A 16,945-nucleotide genomic window follows, 5' to 3' on the forward strand; every position below is an offset into this window, starting at 1 on the left:
GTGACAAGACTCAAAAACGATGTCTGACGCAGACGTCGGAAGCGCATGCATACAAACGCGCAAGTGCGCGACCCTGATATATATAGACATCTAACACAAAATAACAGTTTAAAAAATATCTGTTTTGACAAGAATTCATGCAGGTATGACCTATATTCTGTTGTATCTGAAGTGAATGTTTGGATTAACTGTTGAGTAAAAGTATCTGTTGTGTAACATTATATTAAACCCTCGCATTAGCCTACAGTATCTTAAAGTGGTTCTGTCTCAATGTCAAAATGAAACAATAAAAGAAAAACATATATTTAACATATATTGATATATATTGATTGTTTTTGCTCTGCATAAACAGGTGTAGTTCTGTCATGCTTTGTCAGATTTCAAATATTGTTCCAATTGTTTTGAAGTTTTTTAATAGAGAATGTTAAAATATAAATGACTAATTTTTGAAAATTTGCTTAACCTAACCTAACCCTAACCCTAACTCAATGTGCCAGCACAGGTCACAAATGATGCAGCAGCAAACAGAAATGGAGAAAGAACAAGGTCTTCTAAAGGAAAAATCATATATAAAACTATGGTTGATGGTTCTGTTGAAAATGAAAACAGGCTGTTGTAAACATACATTTGCATATAGAATATATATTGACCAAATCCATGCTGATTAGAGCATTAAAAACTTGAAAAGTGTTACATTTAGGTAAATTTAGAACAGATAAAAATGTGCGATTAATTTGCGATTAATCGCGAGTTAACTCATGAAATCATGCAATTAATCTAGATTAAATATTTTAATCTATTGACAGCCCTAAATAAAATGTAAATTATTATATTTCTTAAAATTATTAAATGGATGCTGTATTTTTGGTATAATAAAATTCCCTACCTACATTGAGCCCTAACCTTACCCAATAAATACTTTCATTCTTAAAGGAAAACACCACCGTTTTTTATATTTTATGTTCTTACCTCAACTTAACTGAATTAATACATACCTATTGTTTTTCAATGTGTGCACTTAATCTTTGTACAGTGCGTCGTGAATGTGTTAGCATTTAGCCCAGCCCCATTCATTCCCCAGGATCCAAACAGGGATGAACCCAGAAGCCACCAAACACTTCCATGTTCTCCCAATTTAAAGACTGTTAGATGAGTAATGAAAGGGGCTAGGCTAAATGCTAACACATTCACGACACGCTGTACAAAGATTAAGTGCACGCATTGAAATAAAATAGGTATGTATTCATTCGTCTAAGTAAAGCATAAATGATACCTGCATAATTATAAAGCTCAAAGTTTAATGCAAAGCGATATATTTTCTTGAACAGAATTCGCTTTTCAAGAACTACACCGAACGGCTTGTTTGGAATACAGCCTTCTACTTTAATTTTTGACTAATCTTCACCACAGGAATACACCAAAAAGGGATGTGACCTTGTTAAGCTTCCAAAGAGGGTGCCTTTATTTTCAACCCACAGTCGAGTCCCCTTTGTTTGGCCTTTGCATGAGGACAGCTTCCTCAATCTGGTATGACCTTCCTGGACAATGTGCAATAAGCTGCTATCGAATCACAACTCACTTGACCCGCTACACAATCAGAACTCGTTACGTATTTCTGAAGGAGTGACATCATAGAACAAGAAAGACATCAACCCAATTTAGGACAGTGAAAACAGTGGTATAGAGGGTATGTATTGACGTCACTTTTCCACGTGACCACGCCGGAACTCGCCCTGTCGAGTGGCAAACGTTCAACAAAATGGCTGGTTTTCATACCGGCTGCTGCGAAAATGCCAGTAAAACTGACTATTATCAGCTTAAATTGAATTTAGTTTGACTTGAGAGCAGAGGTGGACAATACTTAGTTACATTAGTTACATTTTCCAAGCATCTGTGCTTTATTAGGGTGTTTGTCTTGGAAAAAAATTTACTTCACTACATTCTAAAGCATAGAATCATACAGTGTATTCTTTAATATTGCATATTAAAATTTATGTAATACCTAATTACATTAAAATTGTGTACTTTTACTTGAGTAAAGTACGTTAATGTACTTAAATATTAAACAAAAACGTGTATTTATGAAATGTTATAGATTAAAAATTATGATAATATGCTTTGAAATGTATGTTTTTCAAAGAAAAACACTGATAAAATACAAATACTTTAAAAAATACTTTTAAGTAAGCAAAACATCTGCTTGATAGTGACCCTAGCAACTTGTCAACCCACCTGTGGTCTGTGAAAAAACAAAGTATTAAACATGAAAACATGTTTTTTTTTTTTGGCACTGTAAACACAATCATAGCTTAGAAAACACAGGAAATAATGGCACCTTGTTTGACACTTTCAACCATTTTCTTCATCAGTATGGAAAATAAATGTCTTTTAAATATGAAATGTAATAGATAATGGGAGAAGAGAGAGGTCAGCAAAAGGCTGATTTGAACCCGTGACATCACATCAAAAGCATCATTGGTGAGCAAAATAGTGTTTGACAACAAGAGGAAATAGTGTTTGCCAACTCAATGTAAATAGACACTTATATGTTAAACCCATAAATTGTGACTCCAAGATAATTTTAGGCAAAGACATAAAACGTTATATATAGCATTCTCTGTCACAGTCATTTGGAAATGTGAGACACTGTGTGCGCAGGTGATGATTCATTTACACATTGGCATGAAAAAGGTGGGATCAGTACTGTTAAATCAAATGAATGTAATTAATAACTTTTTCAAGGGTGTTACTATACGGCATCACAAGATTTAATTGTACTCATGGTAGAATTTATTAGTTCAGCACCACCGATAACACCTGATACCAGGCACTAGTGAGATTATGTAATCGGAAAACTGTGTTAAAAACAATACAGGATTATACTCAGTTTGCCTCAACATGGCTTAACCATTCATCTCATTTTAAAATCTTGTAGTCTTTATAGGGCATTAAATATTGTTAGATTAAATGAAAGTTATGTAATAAAGTGAGTGAAATATCCAAGTTATTGTGATTTCTACAAGAGAGACAATGATTTGGGACATTTTCAATTTATTTTTGACAGAATAAACAAACAGTGTGGTGCAAGATACCTGCTGAGATTCTGACAATCAATTAATAATTCAATTTAGATCAAAAATGTATTTTGTTTTGTCCAATGTTCTATAATTTTCCTTCTTAAATGATAAGAACAGTGTCGCACACCTTTTAGTTTAGATGCGTAGGATAGAGAGACAATAAAGTCCAATCATGTATAAAAATAAAAGGTATCCCACACACTATTAGCTTGCAAAAGATACAAATATTTATTACAGTGACGTTTCGATCACAAGATCTTCATCAGACATACATACCAAAACATAAAAAGTACAACGTGATCTCACAAAGTTCCTTGGGATAGTCACGGAATTTTTTTCTCATTTTTCCGTGGCATTCTCACGGATTGGTTACTCAACTGCTTTTTACTTTTTTTAAGCCATTTTCGCTTCGGTTTAGGGTTAGATTGGGTGTTTGCGTTAGTATGTCACTTTAACTATTGGTTTATACTATTTTTTTTCTGATTTATTATTTTATATTTTCTAAATTTAAAAGGTGCAGTGTGTAATTTTTATAACCTTAGAATGAGACGTTTTTATCTACATACACCGAGGGTCCTCTTACATGGAAGTCACCATTTTGTGCCGCCATGTTTCTACAGAAGCCCTTAACGGACAAACTTTTTACTAAGTTGTCTCTGACGATGAAATGTTTGTCCGGTGGTGGCTATCGTAGCAATTCGCAACCTCACCACTAGATGCCGCTAAAATGAACACACTGCACCTTTAAACAATTGTCGCCTGCCATCGGGGTTAGAGTTTGGTTTGGGTAAGGATGTCATTTCATGTAAATCTAATCCTAAACCGAAAAAGTTCTGTGACTATCCCACGGAAATTCGTGAGATCAGTATGCCTGATGGGGATCTTGTGATCGAAACGCCACTGTAATAAATATTTTCATCTTTTGCAAGCTACTGTAATAGTGTGCGGGATACCTTTTATTTTTGTACCTTCTTAAATTATAAAATGCATTTACCATAATTAAAAGTCATGTTTTACTCTAAAAAATTCAACCCAGCACTGGTTCAAAAGCACCATTGGTTTAAATTAACCTAAAAAATATTTTATATTTGACCCAAAAATAGGTTAGATTTCAACCCAATGGGTTGGGTTCATCTCTTTTTGACCCAACTTTCAGTTGAAAATAACACAGCATTTTTTAGAGTGTACCATACACATGCAGCACATGATGCTTAAAAAGGAAGAATAACCAATAACAGAAAAAGGTACAAAATACTGTATAAATGTTGTCACTGGGGTGGTACCTTTTCAAAAAGTAAATTTTTGTATCTAAAAGTTGCATATTGGTACTTCAAAAGTACACATTAGAACCTTAGAGGTACATACTGGTACCTGTATCTGAATCAAAATCTGTACCCACTAAGACTTTCGGTCACATGACTCAGTCTGTCTGCAGACGCAAGTGCTTTTTCTCCATTAATAGCATCAAGCTCTCTGGAGAGATGTCTGTAAGGCCAAGTACACACTAGAACACTAAGACACGGTTATAAGGTAGAGTAGTCGAGTTGAACACAAGTAGTTCTTGTTTGAAGAGTGACGACAGTCTGATTCAAAGAGAAAGATTACTTTTCTTATCTCTAATAGCAGAACCATGCAAGATTAGACTGTCAGGGAATACGTTTTATAGAAAAAAAGATGGTAAGGAACTTTTAAGGGGTAAATTGTGCAGTTTTTCAGGAAACATATGCAAAATGCTATGTAAATTGTGGGGTTTTTGCCATATATCATCTATTTCAAATCTAATTGTAGTCACTCCACTAGACTATAATTTGGGATGCAGAGATGGATGGGGCTTCTGTTTGAGATAGAAATGAGAAAATGTGGATAGTTTCTCAGTAAAGGCAATATAAGAAAACCATACTATATAGCTGTTTGTTTTATGTTTTATGTTTCAATTAAACTACTATGAATATACTATAAAAAGCATTTGAAGACCTGAGTAACAGAACTAAATATTCTGAACAGTAATTTGACAATAACTAGTAATTTGGAGTTGGTCCTCCACATGCTGCTATGGTATAACAGCTTCCATCCTTCTGAGAAGCTTTCCAGTAAATATTGGAATAAACTGCTGGGATTTGCTCCGATTCAGACTGGAGAAAATCGGTTATGTCACAAACTGATTCCAAAGCTGTTCCGCTTCTAGACCAATGTTTTTTATTTATCATTTCCCTCTAATTTTAGGGTTATGGTTAGGGTTGGGGAGGGTTTAGGTTTTATTTACAAAATGTTGTCCTTGGGTCAACACAATATGTCGCCCCGAGGACATCTCTCACTTCAGGTCAAACTCAGGTCAAGCTTCTTCCTCATTATTTCATAGAAAACCCAGTAAAGCATTTCTTTATGGGCCCGGCTTGTGCACAGGGACACTGTCATATTAATAAAAAAGGATTTAGTCCATACGCCTCATTCAGTCCGCCGCCATGTTGATTCCAAAACAAGGCTGCGAGGGATGGACGTCCAGAGCGTGCACTTTAAAACTATTAAACACAGAAAATGCATAATTTTACAGATTTCCACAGGACAAAGAGCCTTTGGAAATCATGGATTGTTAAAATGAGAAGAGACTCTTGTTGTATCTAAGGGGGTGCCCCAGGGCTCAATTCTTGGCCCGATGTTATTCTCTGTTTATATTAATGATGTTGCTCAAGTTGCGGGCAACTCTCATATTCACTTTTATGCAGACGACACGGTTTTGTATACATCTGGTCCAACACTGGAAAATGTATTAGTGAAACTTCAAAAGAGTTTTAACCACATTCAATCTTGTGAATTGTGTGCAATGTGTTTTGTTATTAGCCTGTTGGTTAATCATTCATTTCTAATGTAGCATTCTTACTTTTCTTTAAAACACTAAAATAGTCCTTTAGTACATCCAATTCGTACAGATTACAAAAAACGTAAGGCATGAATACATTGAAAACTTCTCTCCGGTAAGTTTTTAAAGGAGCGGTGAATCAAAAACTCAATTTTAACTTGATAATTTGTTATATAAGAGGTCATCATACTTAAATGAACATCCTGCAAGTTTCAGAACTGAAAACGTCCGTGCTACTGAAATATAACCATCTTTGGCACCAAGCCAGCTAAACACTCCAGTGAAAAATTCGGAAATCTATGACGTCAAAGTAGAATTGAAACACCTCCCCATAACCAAAAGGACAAGTCTACTTTTGTAGCCCCGCCCACAGCTTCGCGTGACACGTGTGTTTCAGTAAGTAAACATGTCTTTAAAGATTGACAAATTTAACCAAAATGACTTTTTAAATACATTTTTTCTGAGAGACTTTTATTTTGACGCGGTGATCTGTTATGATACCATGGAAACGCATTTTCGGTTTGGAAGAACCGCGTGGGAACAACCATGGGAACAACACAGAAGCTAAATACTTCAATTCGGAGGCTTGGAACTTAACATTAGCAATATGCTTGGATAAAGTTTGCTTTTGAAGAAGTTCCAGCTCGTGTGGGGAGCGTTTGTTAACGTTGTGGACATGGATTCATTTGTAAAGAAGTCGATGCTGGATTTGCAGAGAGACTCAGAAGCACCACTTATATTGGATCTGACAACAATGACACAGCAGTATAATTCACAGTAAGACATTTTACTTTATTTAAGTTACTGCGTTTCACTATTGCTTTGTTAAAAGAGATTGCTTGATATGTCCTGTTGTAACATCCGTGTCTATACGTTTGTTGACTGTTTTAATTTACTAAAAACATTAAACGATTAATAAAGGTACAACACTTAACAATACGACTGTAATTTAAAGGTAGAAATATACAAAGTTAGTTATAAGGAAGGATTTATCAACCGCAGTTTAGATTCTAATGCACGTTTATTGTGTTGTATACGGTAATTTAGGCAAGTTGCGTTTGAAAGGTCAAACACTCAACAAAGCTTATTTTTTATCATATAACTGTGGTATTTAACATTACGTGAATGTAAAAGCAACCTCACAAGCAAAATAGAAATATACAAAGTTATTGATAAGGATTTATTAGACGCAGTTTAGATTCGGATGCACGCTTACTGTGTATTATACGGTAATTTAGTCACGTCGAGATTTGTTTCTACTTTAATATACGTATTTTAATTTATGTTTATAATGTTTATAACCAAGAATCTTTTGTGTCTCAAACATATTTGTGTTCTGCTTCTATTTTTATCACAATAATGTTTTTAAAACATTTCCCTACATTTAATGACGGGTAATGAAGCTGTCCAATCATAGCATTGGGTGTTTACGTTCAGGTCTTCAATGCGGCCCGCCCCTTCAAACGAACCATTTCTCAAGACAGCCACTAATCCATGTTACAAAATAGCGTATTACTAATTTATTTTGATGTTTTTGAATGTAAAAACAACGCGAAATGCATAAGTAGACATCAATCAACGTCATAAAGCAATAAAATCGACCAATTCACGGCCCCTTTAAGCACATTGAGCGTAATCAACAGAAGCAAGATTTATCTAACTAAACATTTGTACACAACTTCAAGAGTTCATATGGAGTTTTACCTCTAACAAACCTTGCACAATGAACTGTCACCCCTACTGAAAAATCCAGCCAAAACCAGCATAAGCTGGTAGCTGGCTCTAGCTGGTCTTAGCTGGTTTAAGGTGGTTTACGCTGGTCCTCCCATCCTGACAAAGCTGGTCATGCTGGTGGGCCAGCTGGTATTCCAGCATGACCAGCTAAGTCCAGCTAGACCAGCTTAAAATGTGACCAAAACACAGCTAGACCAGCTTGCTACACCAGCAAAACCAGCTTCCTACACCAGCAAAACCATCTAAAACCAAGCTGGGGACCAACTAAAACCAGCTCACCAGCTTATGCTGGTCTTAGCTGGATTTTTCAGTAGGGACGTAAATAGCTTGTTATCAAGTAAAACTAGTGTGGCCAGTGGCCATGTTTTCTTTGAGCCAGTTCCGCCAGACACGTCCCGAACAGGATTTCGGGGGCGTTCTCCGGAAGTCGACCGCATACGACATCAAGGTTCTCACATTTCAGTTAAAATACATTAGAAAATTAAGATTTATTTCTTTCAAGACATACAATCATTGTAGTTTTTATTCTTACCTTGAAATGTAATGGTTGCTTTTCTGAAATTGAACCCAAAAATATTAAACCTTGATGACGTATGCGGTCAACTAACGCAACTTCCCTGTTAAGGACGTGTCTGGCGGAACTGGCACGAATGGCCGAGTAAAACACGCATTATTAAATCAATGTTCATGTCTTAAAAACATAACGGAGTAAATGCATAGGACATACTCTTATGATCTATACCAAATGGAGATGTATGCTTAGTTGTTGTCATAAAATATTGAATTGTTGCACTATATTGGTGTTTAAAAGAAAAGTAAACATGAGAAATTAGCGATTAGCCAACAGGCTAAAACAGATATTATGTACACAACGCGATATTCCATCTCAAAATTAGATCATATGTCCCATCTAATATTAACAATCTACGTTTTCTGAGATTCTTTGTCCTGTGGAAATTTGTAAAACAATGTATTTTATGTGTTTTGATGGCTGAATGACCACCATCCTGATACAAAACCAGCAGTTTAAAGCACACGCTCTTGACGTCCATTCCTCACAGCTTCGGTTTGGAATGAATAAGGCGTACTGAATAAGTCAACGGATTGAATAAAGCTTATTCTTCTTGCTTTAATGCACTTTTTACAAATAGGTGTAGATGAAATAGCTAAACCCATTAACTACAAATGGGTGTTTACAAAAGTGGTTGTTTAGGCTTAAAGAGGTGGGATTTCATTTGGCAGTGCATTCGTTTTTTGTTGTCTCTAGTAGTGCACAGTTGAATAGAGTATTGTACTGTTTTTTAATCGATTTCAACTATTCTATAACTTGTCCTTGGAGCAGTATGATTCTCTGCTTACTGCTGGGGAGGAAATGGTTAACTGAAAGTGACAGACTAGCTATACATCTCTGTCTCTGTAGCTCAGATAAAGGCAGTTAACCATAGCCACACTATCACTCACATGACTGCCGTGGCCTTTTTGTGGTCTTGCACTTCATCGGGCAAAGTAAAAAAGTGGGTGACGTTTAAGAGAGTGAGAAGAGAATATATTCAGGCCCCATACAGCTGTTTTCACATGTGGCTGCTTTATTTTGAACCATGAACCATGTCAGTCTGTTACCAAATAAAACGTTGAGCCTTGTACCACCGTAGGACAAGTGATATTTGGAATATCTAAATATTCTGTCCTGACATAAGTCATTGTTGATTTCACTGTTGTAGGGGAAAGACGCTAGGGCTGCAGATAAGACCGTTGCCATGGTCCTGAAGGAGATACCCAATAAGGCGTCCTCAGAAGGCAAACCCCTCCTCACGATGACAAACAAGGTGGGCAGAACTACTGCAGCCATATGCAAAAGTGCTGATGATTATACGGGTCATTTCCATTGGGACTGATTTCATTCAGAGCTGCTCTATAAACAGAGCTTTTCCCATCAGGCAAGACCTGTCACAGACAATATATAATAGGAACAAAGACATTTTCAGTGGACTCATGGGGCAACAGAGAAATGCAGAATATAGGATTTTAATACACACCCTTTCGCTTATAGATTTATCTAATATTGGCACTTTACCAGATACCCTAAACATTAAACTGTAATACCTGTTATACTTTAAGTTAATCTTTTTATTTACTTTGATATACAGTAAAATATACTGGTGTAGCATGCTGGTTTTAGAGGGGTTTAGGACACTTTTTAGCTAGTCTTAGCGGTTCAGACTGGAAGACCAGTTGACCCAACAGGGTGATTCTCACGAAATCCAGACTTAAAAAGTTTCCAGCATCAGATTTTTTTAAAAAGCCTTTGAAGCCAATTTATTTATTTATTTATTGCACATATAAGATAAAGGATTAAAAAAATATTTCCTATAGAATTATTTACATTTTTTAGATTATCATTGTCAAAAATTATCATTACCGCAACATGATATTACATTAAATATATGCATTTACAAACTCATGTTTCGGTAATGAGAACTAAAAAGTTGTTTAGGTACTATGACGACAAAAAAAATAAACTTTTATCTGGAGAGAAAAAATAAGAACTGCTTACCTGGTAGCCATCTTAAGTGTCACAGTCAATTATGTCCCTTCCAACAATTTTTTTTTTAAATGTAAGTTCCTAGAGGGCTTAAACAATGATTGAAATTTGTTGCGGAAGATGAGAAAATTTTTCTTGGACACATTTATATTCCTTATTACTGTCTCTACATTTACCAATGATCACCAAATTCCACATGTTTTCTTTACTGTTAATGTTAGTATAACATGCACTGAAGCTTTTTATTTTTTAGATTTTTAATTATACATTTTGCATGTCAAAGAACCCAAATCCAGTCAGGGACACATTGCGGTAATGAAAATTATCAATGAGATGGTCTTCCAGCCTGGTCAAGCTGATGGGTCAGCTGGTTAAGCTCTTGGGTCAGCAGGTTTCCCAGCATAACCAGCTAAGATCAGCTAAAAAGTGTCCTAAAACTAGGCTTGGAGACCAGCTAAAACAAACATCTTTTAGCTGGTCTTTTCTCAGTAGGGATAACATGTACGTTCCACTAACAGCATATGACAGCACAAGCAAGTTTATTTGATTTCAGAACATTTCTGGCAAAAATACATTGTCTAGCTCTTCAGCGGTTGATTTTAGGCAAGGTAATGCAATTGTCATAGTTTTGCCTCTGTGGTCTGTGGATCATTCTGGGTTATAATTCCATTAGTTTTCCTTTTAGTCTTTTTATCTGTGTGTGTTTCAGGTTTTGCCTACATTTTTGGGACCAAATTTCCCCACAAGGAAAATAAAACCTGAAATCATCTACAAGACAATATAACAAACTGTCCCCGAGATGAAAGCTTAATGAACATACTAAACAATGCAATGTGATCTCATGAGAATACGCGTGTGTTTATTTTTATTGCGGCCACAAATAAAAATGTAATTTAAAAAAAAATTTTTGTTAAAAGCTGGGGCGGGCCCAGGCCGGGCCCCCTATTGGCCCGGGCCCATTTGCACATGCATACCCTGCATGCCCAGACGCTACACCACTGATATTGACATGTTGACAGGACTAATCCGTTATTTATTAATGTATTAACAGCTTTACAGACGTACATTTGCACATATTCCTATTAATAATTATTAAAATATCAGACATTGGTGTTTCTTAATCATATAAATGTCCTATTTTTTTGTTATTATTTAATCATTTTGCAATATTTAGTTTGTTTCCCATGACATACAAAAGACGTTTTCTTCTATGCAACAATAATTACACCAAGACACAACATAAATTCACAAAAGATTCACTGTAATCCACATCTTTAAATCCATACGATTGCGAGAACCCGATACAAATTCAGCCCTTTATCCAACGATCTTGATTCCAGTTCTCAGCAGCAACCATTATTGTCAAATCTCACATTTGTTGAATTCAAATATTGTGCCACAAGAAGCTTAACTGTGGGTTCACACCAGATGTGAGTTCAACGATTTGTGCGAGTAGATTACACACAAAGTCAATGCAAAGATGCGATTAGATGCGTTCTCGCGCAGGGTGATGCGAATGATGCGATATGGGCGGCGTGTTTGCCGCGAAAACAGGCGCTATTTGCCTCAAACGTGTCTTCGCTCAAGTTGAAATATTCAACTCGAGCGAAAAATTAGCATGACACAAAGTTAAATCACGCGAGTAATCTAGAGCGAGTAAATCGATGCCGCACATTTGGTGTGTAATGTGTATGTAACACTTGATAGTTATGCAGAACATGCGTATTATACATGCCCACAGTCAGTTTGCTCTCGATTGTTCACGCATCAGCTTGGCAGGGTTGCCAGATTTGCGTTATCATCAAATCTATCCAAATGCCCTTTTACCACATAGCAAAATTTTATCTTTCATAAATAAAATAGTATAAACTTAATATTGACATCTGATGAACAAAATCCTTCCACATCTAACCCGTGGGAAAAACAGTCCACGTCAACAGTTTTAAAGTCAGTTTGGCAGACTTGGCAACACTGGTTTACATAGCGCCTTGGACTCTTCAATATGGCGGACAACTTGCGTTTAACGGCCCATAGATACAGCTGCTAATGATTTTTCTGTAACTTACTGTAGATTTTACATTTATATTATTTACTGGCAACAGTTTGTTCAAAGTTAAATGAACATGAAACATTTTCGGTCTTTATCTTCTACAGTAAGTTGCTGTGTTATCATAAATAAAAAGTAGTTATTAAATAGGAAATTTAATGAATAGAAAGTTGACTGAAAATGCATTAATATTCATTGTGAAATCTGACTGCCTTTATTTGTGCATTTGAGGGTTTTTAATACTTCACCAATAAAAAATTGCAACCGTCTTTGTTGTTTAATGCTTTTGGTTCAAATGTAATATTAATGAAATGGCTAACAGTAAAGCACTCAAGATCAATTAAGTACATACTGTACTGTTGGTCTTTAACCTGTTAAGACTTAGGACTAAAAATCCTTTCTCCATACATAACGCAATTGTGAACGTTTGTGCTGTTATTTATTAAACTATATTGTTGGCTCACACATGAGTCTACTCCCCTCGACCAAACACTCCCCCTTAAGAGTCATATAGCTAAACCGGTTCCATGTTCCCTTGACAACAATATCTTGGCATTACCACCAGGAGCTAAACCCATGTGACACAATTAACTGAAGTTTTCCATGACATAATTCTTGATTCGTCCTTCAGGAAAGCATAGAAAGCCATGATGCTACACATAAAAGCCATAAAAGATGCATAATGGTTGGTTGATCATAAGCAACAGTAATTAAATGTCAACCCTTTGACGAATTTGAGGTAAAAATACCAGTAGCATTTTTTTTTCTTATATCAACAAGCATTTTTTTTTTCCCTAGTTGACAGCAGTGTCAGTACAAGGTAACCAGCACTGTAATGTTTTCACAGGGCTGCATGTGGTTGCTATAAATGTCCTGGAGCATCATGTCTAGATAGCACATCAGAAGCACAATGATGGCACAGTCTCAGAATAGAACATTTTGCACAACATGAATCATCAAATCCTAATTTTAACTAAAGTGTGTGACCTTGATGTTCAAGTCTTGGTTGATTATTATGTGCCTTCGGTTGCAATATTCCTTTTGTTTATAGACGGTTTCAGCAGTAACAACATAAACACCAGATTTCGTGGTCATCATGTAACTTCCGGTTAACTCTGTGTAGAATAAATAACAACAAAGTCATTTTAAAGTAGTTTATGTATAAGCAAAATAAACAACACATAGATTACATAGGAACCCAAAACAGTTGTTATTTTCGAAGAGGTATTTGTTTAAGAGTTCAGTTTCAGCAACCAGTCAGACCATTAAGCAAACAGAAACCAGAAGTAAAGTTCGGACCAGGCGCTTATCGCGTCACCGCACGTGCGTCCCATGAAACGGTCTATAGAGAGAACCTTTTAATAACTAGCAGTATGTTCATCTTCTTAATAAGGCTTTTATTTTATCCACAAACAAACTTGCCCATAGCAAGACACAGGTGTGAGGATATTTTTATATTATCTGGCCATTCTCTGTGAACATATGATTATGATTAAAATCCCAGTGGATCAGCAGTTTCTAAAAATGTGAACCTGTCTGTGAAATTTAGATTAAAGTCTTATAATCTTATGAGATTTGAAGCATAAGACTTTCATTGATTTTAATCTTTGGCCTTGCTCAGTCAGTTTTAAAGCTATGTATTTTCACAGAATGTTTTGTACATTGTCAAATAATTTTATGTAGAAAACAATAAATCACAGAAAATGACTTAAGAAGGGTTTATACAGATTGGGTCTGTGAATACTGCTCATTTGGTATCGACAAGCATGCCCCGTTCAAAGTCACCAAAATCACTTGTCCTCCCCAATCTAATGCATGGTTTCAATGCCTGCATGCTTAAATGGGTTGAGTTGCCGCCATGTGATTGGCTGATTAGATCAGTGGTTCTCAAAAAAATTGTACTTAAAATTTTAATTAAAACATATAAAATTATACAATTTAGTAGCTTTATTTTTTTGAGGTTTAAGTACACAGAATTATGATCAATTAATATATTTTGCCCCCTGGCACCATTTGATATTTATGTTAAAACAAGGTATATACGTGTGTGTATATAAATGCTTGATGAACTACTTTTTTTCAAATGGTTTGTGTTGTTCTGTTGCACATTCTCAGGGTTGAGGGGTCAAGTTCTGATCAAAACAATACATTTTATGTTAGTTTAGCTGGTGTTGGCTATAATTACAGCAAAATAAGCAATCTTGGAGGAAAGGGTCGTTTGTTTTCGATGATGGGTTAATAGAGCGTATGAGGTGTAGTGAGACAATAAAGCAACTTCAATCAACAACATCAAAGTGGTGTGAGAAGAGAGGAAAAGCAGGTGCACGTCTTTAGTTGAGAGGAAGCAGTTTGCTATACTAAAGGCTGAGTTTATCCTGATGTCTAGCTTTAGTTGTGTGTAGCTGAAAAACTCCCGTTATTCATGAAAAAATATCACATTTTTATATGGCATGAAATGCATATAAAATATAAACAATTGAGCTAGCCAGAGGCACAAGATCAAGCTGGTTTTGGGCGTTAGAAATACTGTATGTGCATCACCAATGGAGACACATCAGTGTTTCTTTATTTACAGTACTACTTGCCAGTAAATCCCCTAAAAACGTTCCAACAATCTCTTTGTCAGATGATTTGAATAAATTAGACTGGCTAAAAAATAATTTAACTGTTTTGCAATGTGACTGCAGTCATCTGTGAATGTTAATGAAAGCAATACTGTTATATTTGTGCCAAACATGAAGAAATATTTACTGTAACACTGAATACAGGGGAATTATATAATTAAGAATTAGAGCCAGAAACATGAAATATTCCCCTCTCTCATTATGACCCTTATTCTTCTGGCATTCACCGGGGAAGAAGTAATTCTTTTATAAAAAAGCCTGTAAGAGTCCTTTAAACTTAAACACACAAATCATTATTAGGCATCTGTACAGAAGATACTATTACATAACACATCCGCAGAATTCGAATGCTCTTTTCAATCTAAGCTGTAAAATAAATAAGACTCCCAGATGAACTTCTGTTTGAGGGTTAAAGGGACGTTCCACTTTTTTTGAAAAGATGCTTATTTTCCAGCTCCCCTAGCGTTAAACATTTGATTTTTACCGTTTTGAAATCCATTCAGCTGATCTCCGGGTCTGGTGCTAGCACTTTTAGCATAGCTTAGCATAGTCCATTGAATCTGATTAGACCATTAGCATTGTGCTAAAACATAACCGAAGAGTTTGGATATTTTTCCTATTTGAAACTTGACTCTTCTGTAGTTACATTGTGTACTAAGACCGACGGAAAAATTAGAAGTTGCGATTTTCTACGCAGATATGCTATGAACCATACTCTCAAACTGGCACAAAAATCAATGACTTTGCTGATGTAACATGGCTACAGCAGGCGTAGACACTGCCCGAAAATAGTCATCTTGGTTACTTTCAAAAGCAAGGGACTATTTTCGATCTTTAAGAGATAATCTATGATATTGTCTATACAATTTTTTACTTAAATTTGTTTTAACTTAAAGTTGAGTTTTTCAAAAGACACTAGGAAAAGGCAACAGTTTTTTTTTAACTATTATGCTACAAGCTGTTTTAACAGCAGGAGTTCAACTTGGGTAACATCAGCCATTACAGCCAGCCAACAGATAAATTTCCTCCCTGACACCAGCAGAGCCAGAAGTTGTCTCTGCAACCCAATTATGTTTCCTGGGTCAGTGTTTTGGCAAATACTATCACACCAGGAAAGCTTTTCCAAACGATCCAAGGGCTAGCATACACTGCTATCAATATTCATAAATATGCAGCATGTATTTTAACGCCTCATTCAGGCTCTAGATCAGTGCTTTCCAATTCTGGTCCTCGAGGACCCCCTCCCAGAATGTTTTGGATGTCTCCTTATTTAAAACACTTGCTAAAAATTAAGTTAGCAGGCAAATATTTCAAGACTATTTTGTCTACCTGAAGTGGATATTGTTTATATATCTGCCTAATAGACAGGTATCCACACTGTATTCATTCATCCAGCCCTTTTCTAACAATAGTTCAATTAGGAATGGATACAACTGTCTAAATATGTGAGAAAAAGCAGCACAATTATGACAAAACATTTTTTATATGTGACCCAGTCTGTAATAACCATACTACGGTTTCAAATTATAATGAGATAATGAGCATCAAAGTCTGATTTTAGCCATTCATTTCATTATGATTTCAATCTTTGACGTGACCTTATTTAATCAATATTAAAGATATGAACAAAAATAAATTTGACATGATTTTTGATAAGACAGGCACATTTATTTTGTTGGCAGCCAGCAATCATTCGAGTGTAGCCTATTTAAAACAACGGCAAAATTTATGCTAACGTTAGCGGTTTTCATATCGTTAGTTCTGAGGGGTTAGTTGTAACACAGCGTTACAATTAACCCCGCTGGGTCAAAATATTTTCAAGCAACCAAAAAAGTTAAGAGCTGCAGACATATTTCAAAACGATGCTGTTTTAGTCAACAAGACACTGATTAATATGACATAGCATTGGATTTGGTATCTTACACAACCAACTTAGAAACCAAAAAAAAACTTATGATGAAAAAATTTACTTACATACCACCATAATGCTCGTTCCTCAATAACTCTCTGGAGAAACATTATACATTTCCAATAATTTCCGGGAGATTGTCTTTTGGCAACGTG

General features: G+C 35.7%; 1 protein-coding gene across 5 annotated transcripts in view; it reads left to right on the forward strand.

The window, feature by feature from the left end:
* The window catches only part of pex5la (peroxisomal biogenesis factor 5-like a), a 121,501-nt gene that overhangs the window by 50,538 nt on the left and 54,018 nt on the right, over positions 1 to 16,945 (forward strand). For 4 of the 5 annotated variants that reach the window (XM_055212922.2, XM_055212919.2, XM_055212921.2 and 1 more), the window contains one exon: positions 9,390 to 9,494. The exons of the other annotated variant lie outside the window; for it this stretch is intronic. In XM_055212922.2, coding sequence (XP_055068897.2) covers positions 9,426 to 9,494 — 69 coding nt within the window. In that variant the 5' untranslated portion in view covers positions 9,390 to 9,425. The remainder of the gene's footprint in view (positions 1 to 9,389; positions 9,495 to 16,945) is intronic. 5 annotated transcript variants of the gene reach the window in all.

The sequence above is a fragment of the Misgurnus anguillicaudatus genome, chromosome 8, assembly GCF_027580225.2.
Source record: "Misgurnus anguillicaudatus chromosome 8, ASM2758022v2, whole genome shotgun sequence".
Classification (NCBI taxonomy): Eukaryota; Metazoa; Chordata; class Actinopteri; order Cypriniformes; family Cobitidae; genus Misgurnus; species Misgurnus anguillicaudatus.